This window comes from Acomys minous (genome assembly GCF_964271855.1).
Source record: "Acomys minous genome assembly, chromosome: 1".
NCBI lineage: Eukaryota > Metazoa > Chordata > Mammalia > Rodentia > Muridae > Acomys > Acomys minous.
In genome coordinates this window covers 55228751-55253607 of record NC_140483.1, presented here as the reverse complement: position 1 = coordinate 55253607, position 24857 = coordinate 55228751, and the positions used below count along the sequence as shown (strand labels likewise).

At 41.5% G+C, this 24857-nt stretch overlaps 1 protein-coding gene across 1 annotated transcript in view; it reads left to right on the top strand.

Moving 5' to 3' along the window:
- The window catches only part of KDM5B (lysine demethylase 5B), a 69883-nt gene that overhangs the window by 13228 nt on the left and 31798 nt on the right, over positions 1–24857 (top strand). The window contains exons 2-9 of the mRNA XM_084796134.1: positions 7133–7210; positions 8448–8570; positions 9410–9580; positions 15439–15573; positions 16967–17063; positions 18406–18515; positions 20940–21098; positions 22513–22632. Of these exons, the coding sequence (XP_084652260.1) occupies positions 7133–7210; positions 8448–8570; positions 9410–9580; positions 15439–15573; positions 16967–17063; positions 18406–18515; positions 20940–21098; positions 22513–22632 (993 nt within the window). The remainder of the gene's footprint in view (positions 1–7132; positions 7211–8447; positions 8571–9409; positions 9581–15438; positions 15574–16966; positions 17064–18405; positions 18516–20939; positions 21099–22512; positions 22633–24857) is intronic.

Here is a 24857-nt window from a genome sequence, read left to right as displayed (position 1 = left end):
GCTGTCATTTTTGTTCTGGTTTTGTTGTTGTTGTTGTTTTGTTGTTGTTGTTGTTGTTGTTGTTGTTCTCTCTCTCTCTCTCTCTCTCTCTCTCTCTCTCTCTCTCTCTCTCTAGGTTTTTTTGAGACAGGGTTTCTTTGTGTAGCCTTGCCTGTCCTGGACTCACTTTGTAGACCAAGCTGGCCTAGAATTCCCAGTGATCCTCCTGCCTCTGCCTCCCCAAGTGCTGGGATTAAGGGTGTGGGCCAACCATGCCCACCTTGCCCCTCTGACTCTTAAGAGGTTTTCCACCTCCTCTTCTTATAGTTCTGGAACCTTCTGTGCACCTGTTGCATTGTGTCTGTATCAGCTGGGGCTGGACATCACACTTGTTCTCTTGTGTAGTTTTGTGAAATGGTCTTGTTGATGTTTCTTTGAGGAGTGAAACCTACAGTTATCTATGAGCTTTTTATTAATATCCTATGAGATGTCAACATATCCTATAGTCTGGAGTAGTGAAACACTGCTTTATTCTAATCCTGTAATGCCAGAGACAAAAAACCAAATCCCCGTTAAACCCTCATAATTACAAGGATCTTCAGGAAATATCCTTCTAATTTTCTGTATGGTTATACAGCTCATCACTTAGTGATATTTAAACCAGATGGCAGTTTCTTGTCTTTGCCAGGCTACATTTGAAGGTAAAAGACAGCAAGCCTAGGTAACCTTTTCTAGCATCTGTACTTTTTTTTGTGAGGCAAGACATGAGAGTGGAGAATAAAAGAGGTGTGTATAGGATATTTGAAGTATAGCCTCTACTTTGTAAAATTCAAAGTATTTAAGGTTTTCTCCCTCGCTGAGAGGCACTCATCCAATATTATGATGCATTTTGGACAAATTGAGATTAGTCACCATATTTTCCAGTGGGAGGATAGATAGATGTATCCTTTGTTCTTTTTAAAGGGATGTTTAGGATTTGCTTTTGTGTGTGTGTGTGTGTGTAGGACAGTTACTAGCCATCTAGTAAATGAAAACTTTTAAGAGAAAAATTAATTTAATAGAATAAAATTTATGTAGAGATTGTGTGTTTGGATTTTATTTTTTAATTGAGTTGTGTTTATCTGTATTACTACTTTTTCTTTCATTGTTAATCTTATGTCCCCTCCCATTTTCTGTCTGCAAAATGTCTTTGGCATAAATAATGGATAATTGTTCATGTTTTTTGTTTTCCTTTGTTTTATTTTATTTATTTTTCCTTTTTTTTTTTTTTTTGGTTTTTTGAGACAGGGTTTCTCTATGTATCCTTTGTTTTTTTTAAAGGGATGCTTAGGATTTGCTTTTTTTGTGTGTGTAGGACAGTTACTAGCCATCTAGTAAATGAAAACTTAAGAGAAAAATTAATTTAATAGAATGAAAATTTTATGGCTTCTGGTGCCACTTTCATTATTAAATGTTATCCTGGAGTTGGACTATTTTCAGAGTTTTATTAACTTGCTTATATACAGAAAAATAACACTGACTCATCTTTTCATACCAAGGGCTGGCATGGGACTCTGGAGCTCTGCCTGCTGCCTCAGGAGTACTTCATGATATCCAGTGTTGTCCTCATCTTAGTTTTGACATGTATTTATTTTATGTATATGAGCACTCTATTTGCACGTACACCTACATGCCAGAAGAGGGCATCAGATCACATTATAGATGGTTGTGAGCCACCATGTGGTTGCTGGAAATTGAACTCAGTACCTCTGGAAGATCAGACAGTGCTGTTAACCACTGAGCCATATCTCCAGCCCCTGTCTTCTTATTTTATTTTATTTATTTATTTATTTTGATTTTTTGAGACAGAGTTTCTTTGTGTATCCTTGGCTATCCCTGAGTCACTTTGTAGACCAGGTTGGCCTCCAACTCACAGTGATCTGCCTGCTGGGATTAAAGCTGTGCGCCACCCTGCCCGGCTTATCTTTTAAAAAACTAATTAACTTCCTCCCCCCCCCCCCCCATACAAGGTCTCTCTGTGTAGCTCTGGCTGTCCTTGAACTTGCTCTGTAGACCAGCTGGCCTCAAACTGAGACCCCATTGCCTCTGCGGCCCCAGTGCTGGGACTAAAGGTGTGCAACACCACCTGGCAAGACTACTTTTTCTATAGCCTCGGCTGGCTTCAAGCTCAGTAGCCTCCTCGTGTCTCACCATACCAAGCGCTGGGAGTTACAGAATTATGCCCTGCTCACAGCTCTCTTACAGGTTTAATGAATGTAGCTTTGGCCTTCTGCTTACTGAAACATAATATAGGGAAATCAGTAAAAATAGACGCTACATATACACAAGAGCCTTGGCTGGCTTTGAACTGTAGCAGAGGAAACTGGGAAATTCTGATTCTCCTGCTGCTGGCATTAAAGGCTTGTGCCACCACACCCGGGCCTTGTATATCTCTCTTGTTTTTGTGGCAACTTAATGTTTTCCGTTTGATGTGCCATTTTAGAATTTAGAATTTATTTGAATCTGTGGATTCAGTAAGCATAAATTATGCATATGATTATGCATATGCATTACTTTCAATATTTTATATTTTGGTTTTTTGAGATAGGGTTTCTCTGTGTTAGCCTTGGCTGGCCTGAACTCAGGCTGTAGACCAGGCTGGTCTCAAACTCACTGAGGTCCACCTGCCCCTACTTCCTGAGGGCTGGCATTAAAGGCATGCGCCACCACTCCCGGCTCTGATATGTTTTGGATTTAACCTTTAACCATGATCAGTTAGTTCCTCCCTCCCTCCCTCCCTCTCTTCTCTCTTCCTCCTTCCTATCTATATGAGTTTCCCCCTCCCACCACTAAACTGGGGTTGAACCTAGAAACTTGGGCATGCCAGGCAAGCGCAGTACTAAGGAGCCGTACACCAAACCCTAGGTCCTTTCTGAAAGTCAATAGCTTTTGTAAAGTATGAGAGTGCAAAACTCTCAACAAGCCTGTCTTAGCACGAGACATTAGGAAGCAGTGGGGCCCACAGCGTTAGTAGTTTAGGGGCTGGAGAAATGGCTCCTTGGTTAAGACACTGACTGCTCTTCCAAAGGACCTGGATTCAATTCCCATCACCCACGTGGCAGCTGACAACTGTGTGTAACTCCAGTTCCAAGCAGTCCTACACTCACACCAATGCACATAAAATAAAGTAAAAAAAAAAAAAGCAGTGTGGTTTCTTTCCCATGACATCTTGTTCTGTATAATTTTAACATAATATCTTCACATATTGATCTAAGCGAACTTTAATCCGTTTGGTGGTTCTATGGAGTTTTTTCTCTTTGTTTTTGATTTTAGACAGGATCTTGCTATGTAGTGAAGGCTACATAGTAACTACATATGCAGTAGAAAGCTATTGTTACAGGCATGCTGGCATACCTGGCTGTAGAATACTTTGTGACAGGGTCTCATTGACATTCTACTTAGCTGAAGATGACCTTGGACTTCTGATCTCTTTGTGCTTCCCAAGTACTGGGATCACAGGTGTGCTTGACCACGCCTGTCTTATTTGTGTGCACATGTACTGTGTGCTTGCTGTGGCAGGCTTGTCTGGGATGATATCTAGGAGCTGCCTGTGTCTGCCCCTCTTCACTGGTGTTATCAGCATGGATGGGTCACCACCCAGTTTTTATGTGGGTTCTGGGGATCTGAGCTCAAGTCCTCACACTTTGTACAGTGAGGGGAACTACTGCTTAGCTGTCCAAACCCAGTTTTTATGTCATTTTGGGAATCGAACCCAGGTCTCTCTGTGTGTGTGTGTAAGTGTGTAAATATATGTGTGATGGTTAGTTTTAATTGTCAGGCTGATCAAATCTGGAATCACCTGTGAGATAGGACTCTGGGCATGCTGGGAGGTTATCTACATTAATCAATGTGGAAAGACCCATTTTAATTGTGGGCAGGACCATTCCCTGTGGAGACAGTGGACTGAGCAGTAGAGTGCATGCGTTGCTTCAGTTCTCGCTGCTTGCTGACTGGATGTGGTGAGCAGCTGCTTCAAGCACCTGCTGCTTTTACTTCCCTGCAGTGGTGGACTATACTCAGGGACTGAGCGCTGGACTGAATCCTTTTCCCTAAAGGTGTGTGTTTGCGGGTGGAGACAGGGAGTGAGTGTCTTCTGCATGTGAAGACTTCTCAGAAAAGGGCTTTGATCTTCCAGGGGACTTACAGGTGCACAGCAACTCCTAGCTGATTCTGCTGGGATGCCATGCTTCACATGCTCTGAATGCCGGGCCGTCTCTCCAGCCACTCTTAAGGTTGCAATTTTTTTTTTTTTTTTGGAGACAGGGTTTCTCTGTGTAGCCTTGACTGTCCTGGACTCATTTTGTAGTTCAGGCTGGCCTCGAACTCACAGCAATCCGCCTGCCTCTGCCTCCCGAGTGCTGGGATTAAAGGCGTGTGCCACCACGCCTGGACGACTAAAAAAATGTTTTAAAAAAGATTTTATTACATATACAGTGTTCTGCCTGCATGTACACCTGCATGTCAGAAGAGGGCACCAGATCTCATTATAGATGGTTATGAGCCACCATGTGGTTGCTGGGAATTGAACTCAGGAGCTCTGAAAGAGCAGACAGTGCTCTTAACCTCTGAGCCATCTCTCTACCCACTAAGGTGGGTTTTTTTTTTTTTTTGCAGGATTTATTTATTATGTATATAGTGTTCTGCCTGCATGTTACCACCTGCAGGCCAGAAGAGGGCACCAGATCTCATTATAGATGGTTGTGAGCTGTCATGTGGTTGTTGGGAATTGAACTCATGACCTTTGGAAGAGCAGACAGTGCTCTTAACCTCTGAGCCATCTCTCCAGCAGGCTCCCCTCTCTTGCCCCCCCTCCGGCCCTTAACTTTCTCTTGTCAGGTTATTTTACCAAAGCATCAGAAAAATAAAGACAGGAGCACACACTTTACCAGCTGAGCCACACCCCCAGTTTTAATACATTTCTGATTATGAAATTGGATTAAAGGCTATGGATTTTTAAAAATTAACATTCTTGTAATCTAAAATAATATATTACTTAAGTATTTTGGTTTGTATTTAAAGCAGGTAAGGAAGGACAATTACTTATCTTTTCCTATTTTATAATATTTGTCTTTATTTGCCATCTTAAAATGCACAATATAAATTTATCATTGTAACTATCAAGTGCACAAGTAAATAATTAGTTCACATGTTTGTCATTATTGTCAGTAAAACAGCAGCATTTTTCTTTAATTGTATCTTTTTTTTTTGGTTTTTTTTTTTTTTTTCAAGACAGGGTTTCTCTGTGTAGCCTTGGCTGTCTAGACTCACTTTGTAGAGCAGGCTGGCCTGAGCTCACAGGGATCGCCTGCCTCTGCCTCCCAGTGCTGGGATTAAAGGCGTGCGCCACCACTGCCTGGCTGTATCCTTCTTGTAGATAAGTTGTTTTCCAGTTTCTTCAATATTTAGGTAACAATTTATACACAGTTTGTTTTTAATGGGGCTATATTCAGCATTTTGCCCACGTTAACTGGACATTCTACCACTGAGCCCACCTTCCCCTTTTATTTTTGGCACTGCTAGAGACAGCAGTTTTTAATTTTATGAGCATTGGTGTTTTGCCTATATGTATGTCTGTATGTGGGCATCAGATACCTTGGAACTTGAGTTACAGACAGTTGTGAGCTGCCATGTGATTGCTGGGAGTTGAACCCAGGTCCTTTTGAAGAGCAGACAGTGCTCTTAATCATGAGCCATCTATTTCTCCAGTCCCCCAGAGCAATTTTCTAACCTGTAATTTCCTCATGATAGCAGTTAGATAGGAGGGTTCTCTAAAGAATAGGTATCTGTATGTGTAGACATTAAGAATAGCTATAAAAATTGGTTTAAGTGTCCATGCTGCTTTTCTTCTGCTGAAGAATTGATCCTCCTAAAAACATTTTCCTTTTATATATATATATAAGAATATCCCTGTAGCCCAGGGTTTGAACTTAGCACGTAGCCGAGGGTAACTTTGAACTTCTGATTCTCTTTTGCTCCCACCTTCTGAGAGCAGAGATTACAGAGTGTACTGCCACATCTGCTTCGTGGGGCACTAGGGATCAAACCCAGGGCTTCCAGTATGCTACCAGATGAGCTACATTCTTATTTTTAAATTTGTGTGTGTGCACATACACAGATGTATTTGTGTGTCATTGTACCCATGTGGGCAAATGTGGAGGCTAGACATTAGCCTGAGATGTCCTCCTCCATCATTCTCCCATCCAAGTATGAGCCAGCCCGACCCTGCTTAGCTTCCAAGATCAGACAAGATTGAGTGGGTTCCAGGTGGTACGGCTGTAGTCCATCATTCTCTGTATTTGTTTAGAGTATACATGTGGGTGTGGTTGCATGCAGGTCACGATTCCCATGTAGAAGTCTGTTCTCTCATTCCACTAGGTGGTATATAATGATCGAACTTAGATTTTCTAACTTGGTAGTAAGCACTTTGACTCACTGAGCCATCTTGCCAGTCCCTTTACCTTTGTCTCTGGTTTTGAGACAGTCTCTACTGTCTCTTACACTAGTTGTCCGTTAAGCTCCCCCTTTGTCTGCTCTCCCAGCTGTGGGTATATAGGTACATGCCTGTGTTTTTCTAGGGATTTGAGCTCAGTGCCTTAGGCCCACTGAGGCAACTCTCCAGCCCTCTCTACTCTTCCTCCTTTCTTGGAGATAGAATTTCACCATGGAACCCAGGTTGCAGGGAACTTGTTGCAGTCTTCCTGCCTCTGCCTACAGAATGCTGGATTACAGGCATAAGTCACACATCTGGCTTTTCTCTTTCCTTCAGTTTAAAAGACTAGATCAAATATGTAAAAATTCTATAGATAACTTGACATTATGCTGTATTGTAGTGAGATACTTCAAAATCATTTTTACCTAAATTAGTGCCTTTTCAACCAGAGGCTGAGCTTAGGGCTAGATCAGGACAAAGAAGTGTGTGCCAAATGGACCAATATTTGGGGGAGGGGGTTTATTACATACTCCTAATTTTTTTGTGGAAAACAGGTTGGAAAATTGCTTCACTTATATTTTGTTTGACTGGTAAGAAATAGTTTATAGAACCTTGATTTTAATTTTAAAATAATTTCAAGTGTTAAGTAATTAATTCTATCTAATAGCTTTTGCTTTCTCCTAGGATTGGCAGCCACCATTTGCCTGTGATGTTGATAAACTTCATTTTACCCCACGTATCCAGAGGCTAAATGAACTTGAGGTAATGTTCTGTCTGTCACTAATGTTACAATCTTAGTGAAATGAAAACATGGCCAATAATGGATAATTATGGCGCAAAAAGTTGGCAATTAGACCACTGTAGCAAACGAATTATATTTACTTATTCATTTTTTTGACCTTTATTTTATGTGCATTGTTGTTTTGCCTGCATCTGTGTCCTTGTGATAATGTCAGATCTTGGAGTTACAGACAATTGTGAGCTGCCATGTCAGTGCTGGCATTTGAACTCCAATCCTCCGGAATACCAGGCAGTACCCTTATCTGCTGAGTCATCTCTCCAGCCCTGCAAACTATTTTTTTTTTAAAGGTTTTTTGAGACAGGGTTTTTCTGTGTAGCCTTGGCTGTCCTAGACTCCCTTTATAGACCAGGCTGGCCTTGAACTCACAGTGATCCGCCTGCCTCTGCCTCCCGAGTGCTGGAATTACAGGCATGCGCCACCATGCCCAGCCAAAAGAATTTACTTTTAAAAAGACTGCAGTAGGAAAAGTTTTATCCCTAATTTTCTTATACGTCCAAAACTTAGATTTAATTTTTAAGTTTCAAAGTTTTATATTTATGTGTTTGGATGTTTTGCCTGCATGTATGTTTATATACCATGTGCCTGCCTGGTTGCCCTTGGAAGCCAGAAAATGGTGTCAGTTCCCCAGGGACTGGAGTTATAGACGGTATGAACAGCCAGTTCTCTTAACCCAGACGTGAGTTAGTAACAGTTTCCCAAAGACCAGTGTGGCACAATCACACTTAAAAAGCACATAAAGCTTTTTTTCTTGTCCTTTTGTTTTTATACTATAGGAAGTTTTTATTTATTCATGTGTTTGTTTTTTAAAGTAGATATTATGTATAGAGTGCTCTGCCTGCATGTACCCTTGTACAACAGAAGAGGGAACCAGATCTCATTATAGATGGTTGTGAGCCACCATGTGGTTGCTGGGAATTGGACTCAGGACCTCTGGAAGAGCAGGCTCTTAATCTGAGCTGTCTCTCCAGCCCTTAAATAGTCTGAAGAGTGAAAAGAGCACAAGGTAATAGGCAGGAGCTTCAGAACAAGGCTCCAAGTGCACATGTGTGTCTGTATGTGCCAGTGGTGCGAGCCAGTCGGCTGAAAGGGTTCATGCTGTGCGATCAAGCTCAGCCTGCACAAAATAGTTTCTTCCCTTGTGCCACAGGGAAGAAACACAAATAGGTGAGGTTAAAATTGCATTTCTTTGACATCTAGGCCCAAACTCGTGTAAAATTGAATTTCCTGGACCAGATTGCAAAGTATTGGGAGCTACAGGGAAGTACCTTGAAGATTCCACATGTGGAGAGAAAGATCTTGGACTTGTTCCAGCTAAATAAGGTAAGCACAGTGTAGGTGCAGCTACACATTTTTTTAAACAACCTTACAAAGAAGCTACTTCTTTGTAATAGGTAAAATGAGCCAGGTGTGGTTGCTCACACCTTTAATCCCAGCACTCAGGATGCAGAGGCAAATGGATTGCTGTGAGTTCGAGGCCAGCCTGGTCTACAAAGCGAGTCCAGGACAGCCAAGGCTACACAGAGAAACCCTGTCTTGAAAAACCAAAAAAAAAGTAAAATGTTTTTAGTATTTTTTTTAAGTTAAGTGTATTAAGTATCAGAGCTTTATCGGTCTAGTTGGTAAGCCTCATTTTATAGATGTTTGTTACAATTTATCTTTCTTTTAAAATGTATCAATACTGCAAAGGGTTCCTTCCCATTTTAGTTTAGTTAAGGAGAGCCTAGGACTCAGGGAACCTGAAGAAACTGAAGCTAAAACCGCTGAGACATAATTCAAGTCTGTGTTCCACTTCTTTCTACCAGACATGATGGCTTAATAATATGTAGAGCCTTTTAAGGGTAACAAGGCAGGACCAAGCATGAGGTGCTTTACTTTAGTAAAGATTTAATTGTTAATCTTTTCTTCTTTGGGGAACTGAATAGTATTTTGAGAGGGGTGAAGTTTTTGTGGACCACATTGTCAAAAGAGCTGCTTTAATTTTTTAGTATAAAATTAATCGCTGTTTTTTTTTTCTTTGACCCAGGACGTGAAAAACAAACAAAACCAAAACAACAATAACAAAACCTCTAGCTGGGAATTTTGTTCTTAGGATCTTCTTAGGTGTGAAGGAGTTAGAAATAATTCTAATGTTTCTTTTTTTTTTTCCTTGCCATTAACAGTTAGTTGCAGAAGAAGGAGGGTTTGCAGTTGTTTGCAAAGATAGAAAATGGACCAAAATTGCCACCAAGATGGGTTTTGCTCCTGGTAAAGCCGTGGGCTCACATATCAGAGGACATTATGAACGAATCCTCAACCCGTACAATTTATTTCTGTCTGGAGACAGTTTGAGGGTGAGTATTAGAGCTATCCTTGACCTGTTTTTATTTAACTGCTTATTTGTTGATATATTGTCTTCAGGAGGATGAGACAGTCTTAATCATGTTTAGACAGCTTTTGGTTTTTCTTTTTTTCCTGAGACAGGGTTTCTCTGTGTAGCCCTGGCTGTCCTGGGCTTGTCCAGGATGGTCTTGAACTTACACCGATCCACCTGCCTCTGCTTCCCTTGTGCTGGGATTACAGGTGTGTACCCACCACGACCAGCTAGAAAACTGGTTTTTATTTTTATTTTTTTGTTTTTTTGTTTTTGATTTTTCGAGGCAGGGTTTCTCTGTGTAGACCAGGCTGGCCTCGAACTCACAGCGATCTGCCTGCCTCTGCCTCCCGAGTGCTAGGATTAAAGGCGTGCACCACCACGCCTGGCTTAGAAAACATTTTTAAAGAATTTCTTTTTGAGAAAAAAAAATCTAGTACCTTGATTTTGGAGCAACTGTATTTGAAAGTTTTGTATTAGATGAATAAGATGATTATAAAGAAAATGTCTTTTTACTGCCAAATACAGCTAAAAATCTGTGTTTACTTCACTGTAGGAGTTGATTATTATTATGTACTTTTAAAAAATTAGATACACTATTTAGAGCATCCCTGCTTGTCACAGAAAAGTGTAGCCGGGCGTGGTGGCGCATGCCTTTAATCCCAGCACTTGGGAGGCAGAGGCAGGCGGATCACTGAGTTCGAGGCCAGCATGGACTACAAAAAAAAAGAAAAGTATAATCTGTGAATTAAGTGGCCTAACATTTGCCTACTGAGATTTCCCAGGAGGTTGTCAGAATATTTAACAAAAGGGAGGAGAGCAGGGCGTGGTGGTGCATGCCTGTAATCCCAGCACTCGGGAGCTATAGGCAGGTGGAACTCTGTCAGTTTGAGGCCAGCCTGGTCTACAAAGCAAGTCCAATAGAGCCAAGGCTACACAGAGAAACTCTGTCTCTCAAAACAAAACAAAAACCCAAAGATAAACAAATAAATGGGAGGCAACTTAATCCTGCAAAGCACCCCAGCAGTTCCTCTCTGTATGCCTCTTCAACTTCAGGCAAATGCTGTAAAGCTGTCCCACATGTTTCAAGGCCCTGGTAAAAAGGCCTGTCTTAATCCATTAGCTGCTTTCGTACTATTCAGTAGAGCAATAACCTGTAACTTGAACTATTTTTGTACTGTGGAAAGGTTGATAACACAGCTATCCTAATAATATAGACCAGTAAAGCAAATAATGCTAAGTCCTATATATTTTCATAGTATTTTTCTTTTCTTTATCCTTCTTGAGCTTATATTTTAGACTAAGAAGTGGCTGGTCCGATAAACTGACACTTAGAAAGCTTTTTATTTATTTTCTGTATATTTGCATACTGTTGGCCAAACTCTCAAGCTCTCCTTTAAGCTAGGTATCGCTACCACTGTCTGTATTACCCACGGTGTGGCCCTGGCTGTCCTGTAATTTGTGGTTTAAGATAGGCAGGCCTTGAACCCACAAGAGCTGTGCCTGTCTGCCTCCTATAGGTGTGTGCTACCAGTCGTGGCTTTGTATTTTGTAACACACAACCTGTATACCCAATGATGAACTTGAACTTCTAGTCATCTTGCCTCCCCCTCCCACGTGATGGGATCGTAGTTGCATCTACGCTCAGTTTATACACTGCTGGAGATTCGACCCTGGTCATACACTCTTACCAGTGGACCTACACCCCATTGTCTCCCCACTTTAAAAACATGTATGATAAGCTGGGTGTGGTGGCACATGCCTGTAATCCCAGCACTCATGGAGGCAGAGGCAGAGGGATCTCTGAGTTCCGAGGCCAGCCAGTACTGTTCACAGAGAAATCTTGTCCTGGAAAACCAAAAAAAGTGCTAATGTTTAGTGAGCCGTGGATGATGTAATTCATTTTGTGACAGTGTTTTGCTGTGTATGTTATTGTTGTTGCTACAGCAAAACACCTGACAAAAGCGACTTAGGTAAGTTTCAGTTTATGATCGGTCCCTCAGGGCCGGGACACATGGCCTTGGAAGCGTGAAGCAGCTGGTCAACATGGTCTGCAGTCAAGAAGCCAAGAGAAAAATGCCAGGGCTTATCTAGCCTTTTCATTTTATGCACCCATGGGCTGCTGCCACCCACAGCTAGTTTGACTCTTCCCCTACAGAATTTCCAGACACTTGTCTCCTAGGTGATTCTAAGTCTGTATCAACCATCTCCATGTGTGTGGGCTGCCCTTGAACACGAGACTCTCCTGTCTCAGCTTCCCACGCATTAGACTTTGGCCTCTGTTTTATAGTTATACCTTATAAGCAGTAGTTACCCTGTATAGATTAACTTTTCCCTTTTTGAGTTTATTCCATTTGGAGATGTTTTAGTGAGTAAGGGAAACAAAGATCTTAGCTAATTTGAGTTGCAGCCTTTTAGAAACTTGTTAGTTGCCTAGAGAGCCAGCTTAGTTAAAAACAAAACAAGAAAACAAACACTTGGCAGCTACTGTTTGTAATCCTAGGACAGCAAAAGTTGAGGCAAGGGAATCCTGAGTTCTTATAAAAGCCCAGGATGATGTGGTAAATATCTTGGTCAAGTAAACAAAGGGTAAAGGTTTAAAGATGTATTTCATAAACACGGCACTTATAACTCAAGTATCTGCCGAGACCTACATGTAGAGTGCCTATCTGACATGTACACAGCTGTGGGTCAGTCCCCAGCACTGCATAAGCTGGTTATGGTGTCAAGTTCCTGTAATACCAGCACTCAGAAGGCAGAGGCAGGAGGATCAGAAATTCAAGGTTATTGTTGGATTACATGGAGAGTTCAAGGCTTACCTAGACTCCATGGACTGTCATCTCTCTCCCCTCCTCCCCCTGAAAAAAGTGAACAGTGCACCGACATAATGGAACACAGGCTTACTCTTGCATCGCCATGTTGGCTGGCTACCCTGAAGGAGGATGGTTGTCTTTGTGGATGAGGTGATTGTCTACAGTGATACCAACTACTTGTAAATCCTATTTTTCAAGAAGAGGCTAACGTCCTTGTTAGTTATGAAACTAATGTATTAGGCTTGTGTTACTGTTTGAAACAAAAGATAAAACTCTTTATATGTATTCTAAAAAGTTGCCAAACTTGCTTTTGCGTAGTATGTCTAAAGTCTTTATAGAGTCATGAATATGGAACCACCTAGACTAGTGGGAAACAGAGACTAAATGTGAGATGGAATATGCGAATCAGGTCATTAATATCTGCCTAATCCCACATAATTTTAACCTTAAGTCACATAATTTTTGTTTCAGAACGTTCATAGAGTATGTAAAGGTATGTATAAGTTGATTTTTGTTGTTGTTTTTAGAAGACAAGATCTCATGTATCCTAGGCTATCTGCTAACTAACAGTGTAGCCAAGGATGGCCTTGAACCTTCTGATCCTTCTGCCCCCAGGTCCTGAGTACTAGGAATATAAGTGTGTACCACCACATGTAATCCATGGTTGCTGTGGTTTCCCAGGACCGCAAGCATGCTACGGGAGCACCGTGTTAACTGGCTGCATCTTCAGCCCCACCTCTACTCCTGCCTTTAAAAAATTAATGTACAGAAAAGTTTATTGAGCCGCATCCCTAGTTGACAGTATATTTCATGTATCTCATGCTGAGTATAAATGATGGCGTACCCAGATGTCCTTTAGGTAATTGCACTTCTCCTGAGGCTGGAGAAGTGGATCAGTGGTTAAGAGCACTTGCTGCTCTTGCAGATGACCTTGGTTTGGATCCTAGCACTCACATGGTGGTTCACAGCCAACTGTAAGTCCAGTTTAAGTTTATCCAATGCCTTATTCTTACCTCCTCAGGCATTGGACATGTACACAGTATACATGCATACACACAGGCAAAATGCTCATACAACACATTAAAAAAAACTTTTATAAAATGTTTCTCTTGGTATTTGTTGTCCTCTTATGAAGAAGAAGTTCATACTTGAGAAATTCATGTTAGCTTTAGTAATAGTAATTTCTTGTGTTGTGTTTTGGCATTAAATATCATCTTCCTGTCAGCTTAGGATCAAACTGAAAAAAAAAAAGAATAATGAAATTTTTTGATCAGAACTGTATCACTTTTCATGTCACTGTGACTGAATACCCAACAATAAGCAAAGTAAGTAAGTGAGGAAGGACTTACTTGGTGACGGTGTGGCATGCGGGCGAGGCAGGCATGGTCTAGCTGTGGCTACGTGGTATGGAATAGTTGTGGCATAGGTTATAATGAGAAACCAGGTCTAGAGTTAAGTGGTTCTCCCCAGTGGTCAGCATTTTCTCCAGGTAGGCCCCCACTACCATGCAACCTCCCAAAACAGTGCTGTCAGTGGTGACCAAGTATTACAAATATAGGAACCTATGGGGACATTTTTATATGAACCAATCTTTCTTTTTTGAAGCAGAGCCTATGAATGTTTGGCTGGCTTGGAACTCATTACATAGACCTGGTTGGCCTATAGAGCTCCGCTTCCCAGTTGCTGGGGTGAAAGGTGTGCATCACACCGTGCCCTTCAAGAACCAAATGGTTTGGAGTGCCTCTTAATTTTTGTGTCTAAGACATTAGACTTTGCAGGGACATATGAAATAAATGGAAATCCTAGAAGGAAAGTACTTTCCAGTCAGATGACCTCTTTTTCTCAGCTCAGGATGATTTTGATTATAGCGCTGTTTTCCATGTCAGATTCTACAGGATTATAACAATCTAAAAGAAATTATTGCATTCATGGGTCATTTTGCTTCGTACGTAGGTTCTCACAACTCAAGCTCTTCTTGCCTAGGCTTCCTGAATGCTGGCATTATATATGTGTATCACCTAGCCTCATCTGCTAAGGCTTTTTAAAGCCTGAGGAGAAGCCGGGCGGTGGTGGCGCACACCTTTAATCCCAGCACTCGGGAGGTAGAGGCAGGTGGATCACTGAGAGTTCGAGGCCAGCCTGCTCTACAAAGTGAGTCCAGGACTGCCAAGGCTACACAGAGAAAAACAAACAAAAACCCAAAGAAACTGAGGAGACAAGCACTCGAATAAATGTAAAATTAAAATAATCTGTCAGTTTAGGACCAAACCAAAAGAAAAGAAAACAAAGAAAGTAAAAGGAAACTTGATGTTAAAAAATTAAGCTTTAAAGAAATTAGAAATGTAAGTGTGTGGATCCCCTAGCCGGGCTACCTTGTCTAACAACAGTGGGAAAAGATGTACTTAGTCCTGCTGTGACTTGAGTTGCCAGGGTGGGTTGATAAAGGAGCCTCCCTTTCTCTGTGAAGGATAAGGGGGAACAGAGGGGAGGAGGGAATGACGGCATGAGGGCAGGACTGGAAGTTGAGGATCAGGCTGTAAAGTCAGTAAATAAAAATTTTTTAAAAAGGAAAATGTTGGTTACAGCGAAGGTCCTAATGGGTATGGTACTTTAGTTCTGGAGACACGTGCAGGCACACACCCACCCACCCTACATTCCAGTAACAAGTGCGTGACGCTGCACCAAAAAATACATGGACAGCACGAATTATAGTCTATGGATTAATAAATTAAAATACAAAGGGTGTACTGAAAGAAAAGGGCATACTGTTGGGGGATTAGGAGGAGAAGGGAGATGAGGGATAGGGCTGAGTATGGGAAAAGTTAGGAGGAGGTAATAAAAATAAATAAATGTTTCTTTAAATGTAATTATTTGAAATTTTATAGGAAAGACATAAACATGTATATGATTGCTATTTTTAGATTGGATTTTGTATTTCTTTAGATTTTTAAAAAGTAGATGTTTTGTTAACTATACAAAAAATTATGAGAAAAGAAGTTCATTGGAAGGACTGTTTTCTTTTTAGTGTCTTCAGAAGCCCAACCTGACCTCAGACACAAAGGACAAGGAGTACAAACCCCATGATATTCCTCAGAGGCAGTCTGTGCCCCCCTCAGAGACCTGTCCTCCAGCCCGCCGGGCAAAGCGCATGAGAGCAGAGGTCAGTATTCCAAGGGATGCATTAGAATTCTTGAGTTTAGCACTAATGGCTGTTCACCTCTTATAAAGGGATGCTCCATGTGGTTGAGCTTTTGGTTTTTTTCGTAAGAAGTGCTATAGATATGGCTTTTTTTCATAAATGGTTTTTTGAGACAGGGTTTCTCTGTGTAGCCTTGGCTGTCCTGGACTCACTTTGTAGACCAGGCTGGCCTCGAACTCACAGCAATCCACCTGCCTCTGCCTCCCGAGTGCTGGGATTAAAGGTACATGCACCATACCCGGCTTGAGATTTTAAAGTTTTATTTTTATGTATTTTGCTTGACTGTACGCCTGTGTACCGTTTGAGTACAGTGGCCATGGAGGCCAGAAGAGCGTCAGATCCCCTGGGACTGGAGTTAAAGATGGTTGCTAGCTGTCATGTGGGTGATTGGGATTAAATTCAGGTCCTAATTTTTAATCCTAGTAATTAAAACACTAATGAAGCTAGAGAGGTGGCTCACTTGGTAAATACGCATACGTCTCTGGCAGGGCACCTACGTCAGGCAGCTCACTACCCTCCTATATCTCCAGCTCTAGGGAATCTGAGGTGCTCTCCTGGTCTATGACAAGACCTCCAGACATATGGCCATGCTTTATTTATACAGAAATAGAAATAAAAATAAAAACCTTTGTTTAAAAAAACAACGAAACAAAACAAAAAACAATCAAACAAAAAAACAAGCAAAGCCGGGTGTGGCAGCGCATGCCTGTAATCCCAGCACAGAGGCAGAGGCAGGTGGATCTCTGAGTTGAGGCCAGTCTGTTCTACAAGGTGAATCCAGAAGAGCTGGTGACACGGTCTTTTTGTTGTTGGTGGTGGTTTTTTGAGACAGGATTTCTCTGTGTAACCTTGGCTGACCTGAAACTCACTCTGTAGACCAGGCTGTCCTCAAACTCAGAGATTTGCCTGCCTCTGCCTCCTGAGTGCTGGGATTAAAGGCATGCGCCACCACTCCTGGCTGACACCCTGTCTTTTAAAGAATCATTGAAGATTGGGGAGACTTAAGTTTCCACAGATGCTGGTAGACCTTTGAAGAGATTGGCAAAATTTTAGAAGTTAATAAAATTGATATTTTTATAATTGTTTTGGGTTTAGTAATATTTAAAGCAATATTTCTAAAGGAGAAAGTAAGGCCTCGTATGTCCATTTTGGGTAGTAAAACAGCTCACAATTAGATCCCAGTTTTTCTGGTTCCTTTTTGTTGGTTTTTGTTTTCAAACAAGTTATTGGAGAGTACATCTTCTAATTTCTGTTTAAAATGATTTAAAAATGTGATCTAAGAAGAAAGTGTCTTCTGAATTACTAAGTAATAACAGACAGAAGAAAATATTCATATACATGACAATTTTTTTAGGCTATGAATATTAAAATAGAACCAGAAGAGGCAACAGAAGCCAGAACTCATAATCTGAGACGCCGAATGGGTTGTCCAACTCCAAAATATGAAAACGGTAAGAAAGTTTATCCATGAATGAGAGAAAAAAGTAATGGTGATAGCAACAATTATTTTTTGGTCACTTGGCTGGGTTTGAGAAATAAAATCTTAATATATTGTGTTTATTCTGGTAATTAATAGGCAGTAGGACAAAAATGGAAAAATATTCATATTTGGAATATAGGCGAATTTCTCAGTTACATCCAGCTGTTGGTTTGACACTCAGTTCAGTAAATTTACTTAAAAATGGTTTGAAAAGTATGGGTTCCTTTTTATTTCGGACCAGATAGAGACATTATCTAGTCTGAAGTAGAGTTGATAATGCTTGTATGTGTTGTTATTTTTCCTTCTTTTTCCTCCTCTTGCTCCCTCCCTCCCTCATTCTTTTAATTTTTTTTTTGGGACACTGTTCAACCATGTAGCTCTGGCTAGCCTGGAACTCAGAGATTATTGTTCTCTGTCTCCTGAGTTTAGGAGTAAAGGTGTGTGCTACCGCTCCCAACACATGACTTACTCTTTTTTTGTTTTTCAGACAGGATCTCTTTGTGTAGTTTTGGCTGACCTGGACTCATTTTGTAGACGAGGCTGGACTGGAACTCAGAGAGATCCGCCTGCCTCTGCCTCCTTAGTGCTGGGATTAAGAGTGTGTGCCATCACTGCCCTGCTTGCTGTCATGTCTTCCTCTTCTTCTTTTTCTTTAAAGATGCATTTACTTATATGAATGCCTGTCTGCATATACACCTGAAATTTAGTAAGAGGGCATTAGACCTCATTACAGATGGCTGCGAGCCACCATGTGGTTGCTGCGAATTGAACTCAGGACTTCTGAAAGAGCAGCCAGTGCTCTTAACCTCTCAGCATCTCTTTACCTCCCCATATCATATTCTTTTTTTTTTTTTTTAATGATTTGTTTATTTGTTATGTATACAATGCTCTGTGTGCATTAGGCCTGCAGGCCAGAATAGGGCACCAGATCTCATTATAGATGACTGTGAGGTTGCTGCAACTTGCACTCAGAACCTCTGTAAGAGCAGACAGTGTCCTTAACCACAGAGCCATCCTTCCAGCCCCCACCCATATTGTGTTCTTAACTGAAGAACATTTTTGCTCCTATTTTGAAGACATACACATGTAAACAGCATATTCATAATAGTTGCACATGCTAAAATTTAATTGTATTTGATCAATCAGTACTGAGCTCTTGTATGTAGTAGCACTAGGTGTTGTTAAATGAAAAACATGGAACTGCATTTATGCATAGTTTATGCTTGGAGAGGAGGAAGAGGATGAGGTGAGATCGGAAGCAGAGATAAGCGTAGTACACACAGAAAGAACTAACTTTGGATTGCCTCCTTCAGAGAAAGAAATGAAAAGTAACATCAAGCAAGAACCCACCGACAAGAAAGACTGCGTGTTCGAGAGCGAGAAGGAAAAGCCCAAGAGCCGCTCTAAGAAAACCACCAATTCTGTGAGTTGACACTACCCTTCCTCCTTTCCCCCATTTTTGTGTTTTTCTCTTTCAATTACTTACTCTTTTTTTTTTTCCTTTTTGAAACACGATCTCTCCATATTCAAGGTGGCTTTGGATTCATAATTGTGTCCCAGCCTCCTGAGTAGCTGGGCCTGTAGAAGCCCCCCCTACCCCCCCCACCCCACCCATGCATATTCTAGGCAAGAACTGCACCATAAGCTACATACCCAGCTCTGGGGAGTAAGCAGCATACTTGTTACAGGACTCAGGCCTTGTATATACCAAACGAGTACTCGACCACTGAACTTCATCCCTAGCCTACTACCCCACCCCCTTTTTGAAAATGCCTCTACCTACAAGCTTATACTAGTAATGATTAATTTAGGATTAACAAAGGAAGCATAGTTTAATGTTTGTTTAATCAACTTATAAGTAACGAGATACCTGATTCTAGTAAGCATTGCCAGTGGTTTTTCTGAGTCTTTTTCAGTTTGTACTGAATAGTAGTAACAAGGTGCATGCAACTGTTCTAGCTACCTGCAGCTGAGATGAAGAGTCAGTCAAAAGTCAACCAGCAAGGGGGGTGGGGGGGGGGACAAGAAAGAAAAGAGGAAGAGAAAGGAGTTGGATAATCAGGGGTGGGGCCTTGAGCGGTGACCTCTGAGGAATGGGACGCCTGTTGAAAGTTACGCTGTGCTGCATGTGTGCTCAAGCGGCAGTCGTGGTCCTCAGGAGTTACAGCGTGAGCCAAAAACAAACAAAAATTCTCTCATAATATTAGAAAGTATCAGATTGACCTCCCCTGCTATACTGTAAGATCCTGACAGAAGTGTCTTTTAAATTAGGAATCATTTCTCCCTGCTCCTTCCCACCATACAAAAAAGAAAATACGTAAAATGTTCAGAGTCCATTATTTTTTCCTTTAATTATAAACAGTGAAGCTTCCTGTTAGTTGACTTCTCAGCTTCCTGTTAGCAGGTTTATATACTGGATGCGGTGGGGGATGGAGAGTGCCACCATTAAGATAGAACCACCAAATTCTTAGTTACAATGGTGTTTTATAGTTCTCCAGGATATAAACTCAGGGCATGGGCAGGGTTGGTTTCTCCTGCTGATTGGGTGCCTGTGTGACAGCTCAGCCCATATATGCCTCCCCCGCCCCCCCCCACCTTTGGGTATATGGGGAGGAAACAGGCTCATGCAACTGACCTGGTCTTTGCACCGCCCCCTGCCCCCCCCCCCCCTTCAAGTACTGGGATTACAGGTTTGCACTACCACGAGCAGGCAGCACCCATCTCAAATCTAGAATTGAACTAAAAGTAGTGTCTCTGGCTGTCCTGTCTTTCTCTGTCTCTCTTTCTAATTCAAGGTACACCTGCCTCTGAGGCTTTAGTTTTTCACTTTTCTTTCATCAGGTCTCTCTGGAACTGAGGCTAGCATTGGAATCTTAGTCTTCCACAATAGCTTCCTGGTGTCATGACCACAGGCATCTGCACTGTCCCTGCTCTAGAGCAGCTGCTTACTGTAGTTGTCTGGCTGAGAATTTATTACCTATGAGGATTATCTTAAACTTACTAAAATGACTATACGAGAACATTAAACATGTACTTGATAGAGCTTGGAGTTCAGAATTGGGAGTGCATGTGTTTATGAAGTTCTCCTGATAAAGGCTGCAGAACTCTTTTTGGCTGTTTGCTTTTTAAAGTCAGTTTTCTGTATATCTCCTGCTGTCCTGGAACTTGCTTTGTAAACCAGACTGCCCTTGATCTCAGAGCTTTGCCTGTCTCTGTCCCCTGAGCACTGGGATTAAAGGTCTGTGCCGCTGCCGCCACCACCACCACCACCACCACCACCACTACCACCACCACCACTACCACCACTACCACCACCACCTAGCTTAGAAGGTGCAGAGATGGATCATTAGGTAGTTCAGGCCGGACTTGATCTGACTTCAATCTCTAGAACTCATGTGGTAGAAAGAGAGACCTCTGACTTTTACATGCGGACTGTAGTATGTATGCAGACAGACAGACAGACAGACGCGCGCGCGCGCGCGCACACACACACACACATCCACAAATTGTGTAAATTAAAACATAGTGTGTGTGTGTGTGTGTGTGTGTGTGTGTGTGTGTGTGTGTTTCCTTTTTGTGAGTTGGCACATGACTGTTGTTAGAATACTTTCGTAGCTTGACCAGCCTTATGAAAACCAGGTATGGAACTGCATGCATGCTTGTTTTCCCAGCACTTAAAGATGGAGTCAGGATCAGAAATTCAAGGTCATCCTCAACTAAGCAATTAAGAGGCCACTTAAGTTATGTGGAGACCTTGTCAGAACAAGATTTAAAAAAGAAAAGAAAAAAGTTCACAAGTCAAATAATAGCTTATGCTCATTTGTTTTATGTTTATTTTATTCTGTAGGTGGACCTGTATGTATGCCTCTTGTGTGGCAGCGGCAACGATGAGGACCGGCTGCTCCTGTGTGACGGCTGTGACGATAGTTACCACACTTTCTGCTTGATCCCCCCTCTCCATGATGTTCCCAAGGGAGACTGGAGGTGTCCAAAGTGTTTGGCTCAAGTGAGGATCAATGACTGGGAAAGAAAACTACTTCGGGACTGTTTTCTTTGCCTCTGGGTTTTAGATTTCACAATAACAATAACATCTAGGAACAAAGTGAGGCTGGGAAGCAAGTAGGAAAAAGGTCTCACAAAGCTCCACAGTGTGTATGTGTTGTTCAGAGGCAGAAAACATTTTTAATAGGAAATTACATTTTATTTATTCACCAACAAATTCATTGTAAAACTGTGTGCTCTTTGTAGGAATGTATAAGCACTTAACAACTTAAGACGATGATTTCACAAGGCTACTGACCATTATTGATGTCTTAGTCTGTATTCATCCAGACAGCTTATTTTTGTGTGTGTGTGTGTGTGTGTGTGTGTGTGTGTGTGTGTGTGTGTTGGGGTGAGGGATGTTTTTGCATCTGTTACAGGTCTCTGCTGGTTATAGCTGACTGACTTGCCAAGATGCTTCTGGTATCTCCCTGTCTCCATTACCCTCCTGGTAAAGAGACCTGGCTTTTAATTGAGTTGTTAGGATACAAACTCAGGTCTTCATGCCTGTGTGACATGTTCCTTATTGACTTACCTTCCTAGCTCCAGATATTTCTTCTATTTTAAATGAATGGAATTATATTAGACAATTACTTTTACTAATTTACTTTTTAACCTAAATATTTTCAGTGTAGTATATGTAGGGCTGATATTTTAATAAAATATAACAGAATTTGCTGACACCTATAAGGAAGCATTCGGTTATTGGAGTATTACCGTTTGTGCTAGAATTAGGTTATAACACCTAAGAGGTTTCTCAGTTTTATATATAGCCATAGTGTAACATGAGATGGCCTCACAGGACATGAACTGAGAAAAGGTCCATAGTATTAGATAAATACTAGTATTTAAATGTCTAAGTATGCAATACCTCAATAGAGATGACATTGTAAGTAGGTCTCAATAGTCAAATCTATTTGACTCCATTATGTAGGAGAGTTCTATAAGCCTCTGGAACCTCTTAGTGTTTTGTTTTTGGTTTTGATAACATTATTTAGTTATCATTAAGTATCTACACTCTGAAAGCTATTTTGTTTCCATCTAGTTATTGATTTCTATTTTGATATATTCTAAGTTGGTTTTATAGTTTAAACGCTTGAACATTATTCCTCTCATTTTTAGTACTGGAAACATTTGATCCTGAAAGCAAATGAAAGTTAAATAATTAAAATGGTATTTTATTTGCTAAATACCAACTAAAAGTTATTTTATCTACTCATTGGGACAATCTCATTCTGGGAACATGCTGAGTTTTCTAATGTAGACCTAACAGAATGAAAAAAAAATCCTAGAAAAATACCTTTGTGAGTATTGATTGGCTAGATACACTTGGTTTTTAAAATGTCACCTGGAACACAAATTTTCTTGTTCCCATGCAGGAATGTAGCAAGCCACAAGAAGCATTTGGCTTTGAACAAGCAGCAAGGGACTATACTCTACGTACGTTTGGGGAAATGGCAGATGCTTTCAAATCTGATTACTTCAACATGCCAGTCCATGTATGTAGATTTATACTAGTTTGATTTAGAATTTAAAAAATTTTGTTACTAATTAATTACTTTGCTTATGTGTGTCTCAAGGGTGCTCAGGCAACACTGTATGTACATGTGGAAATCAAAGACAGCTTAACCACTGTGTTGGTTCTAGGGACTGAATCAAGTCCTCAGGTTTGGAAGTATGTGCCCCCAGCCGCTCTCTCCAGCTGTGGGTTAAGAACTATGTTACTTTTTTTGAGAATGAACCTCAATTATGTAGCTTCTGTTAGTCAGTAATAACAGCCTACACCAATGAAGAAAACAGGACAGTTCTTGTAGTCCAACAGTTTCAATACAAAATTTATTGAAAGATTACTATGTACCAAGTAATGCACTGTTTGCAGTATTAAGAACACATTCATTAGCTTGGCAGTGGTAGGGCAGGCCTTCAATCCCAGCACTTGGGACACAGAGGCAGATGGATCACTGAGTTCGAGGCCAGCCTGGTTCACAAAGCAAGTCCAGGATAATCCAAAACAAAAAACAAAAACCCAAAAACAACAATAACAACAACAACAACAAACCCACCATATTTATTACATTTTATTGTCTAATCATTAGATTGTAAACCTTACATAATATTCCATTGTTACTCTAGAAATATAAACAGGTGATAACACACACATAAAGGTTTAGATGAGAGTTTTGATCCCTATAGAATTCCACCAGTGGATTAATGAACCTGATAATCCTTTATTTCATGAACATTAGCTTACCCAAAATGTTTTCTTTTTAATGCATATTCTACTTGAAATTTTATTTTGACTCCTCAGGCTTTTTATTTTTATGTTTTTGCATAATTAGTCATGTTGAATGGCTTGTTTGTTTGTTTTTCAGGGCAGGGTTTCTCTGTGTAGCCTTTACTGTCCTGGGCTCACTTTGTAGACTAGGCTGGCATGAAACTCATAGCAGTCCACCTACCTCTGCCTCCCGAGTGCTGGGATTAAAGGTGTGCGCCACCACGCCCGGCTTCAGTTTTGTTTTTAAGTGGGACTGTTTTGTGTGCGTGGATGAACATGTGTGCTTGGTGCCCATGGAGGTCGGAAGAGGGCACTGGATCCTCTGGATCTGGAGCTATAGGTGGCTCCTGTGCAGCTGGGATCCTCTGGATCTGGAGTTATAGGTGGCTCCCGTGCGGCTGGGATCCTCTGGATCTGGAGCTATAGGTGGCTCCTGTGCAGCTGGGATCCTCTGGATCTGGAGCTATAGGTGGCTCCTGTGCAGCTGGGATCCTCTGGATCTGGAGTTATAGGTGGCTCCTGTGCAGCTGGGATCCTCTGGATCTGGAGCTATAGGTGGCTCCTGTGCAGCTGGGATCCTCTGGATCTGGAGTTATAGGTGGCTCCTGTGCGGCTGGGATCCTCTGGATCTGGAGTTATAGGTGGCTCCTGTGCAGCTGGGATCCTCTGGATCTGGAGTTATAGGTGGCTCCTGTGCAGCTGGGATCCTCTGGATCTGGAGCTATAGGTGGCTCCTGTGCAGCTGGGATCCTCTGGATCTGGAGTTATAGGTGGCTCCTGTGCAGCTGGGATCCTCTGGATCTGGAGTTATAGGTGGCTCCTGTGCAGCTGGGATCCTCTGGATCTGGAGCTATAGGTGGCTCCCATGCGGCTGGGATCCTCTGGATCTGGAGTTATAGGTGGCTCCTGTGCGGCTGGGATCCTCTGGATCTGGAGCTATAGGTGGCTCCTGTGCAGCTGGGATCCTCTGGATCTGGAGCTATAGGTGGCTCCTGTGCAGCTGGGATCCTCTGGATCTGGAGTTATAGGTGGCTCCCAGTGCGGCTGGGATCCTCTGGATCTGGAGCTATAGGTGGCTCCTGTGCACCTGGGATCCTCTGGATCTGGAGCTATAGGTGGCTCCCATGCGGCTGGGATCCTTTGCAAGAGCAACAAGTGCTTTTTATGACCAAACCATCTCTAGCCTTCTTTTTTTATTTTTTGCATTCACATTTTTTTGTATTATTTCCTGCCAGGTTTAGTCAAATAATGTATTAAGAATAACTTTTATTAACCAAGTTAGGTGTTATAGTTCTCAAAATACAAAAGTACTTCTCAGTATTAACAAGCAAAACAAAACAAACAACATTATTTTACTTTTCTTTGTCCTCTTTTTGTAGTTGTGTCTGGGTTCATTATCAAGGAACATGAATTCTTAGTTTTATAAATTTTTGTTTGTTTGATGTTTTT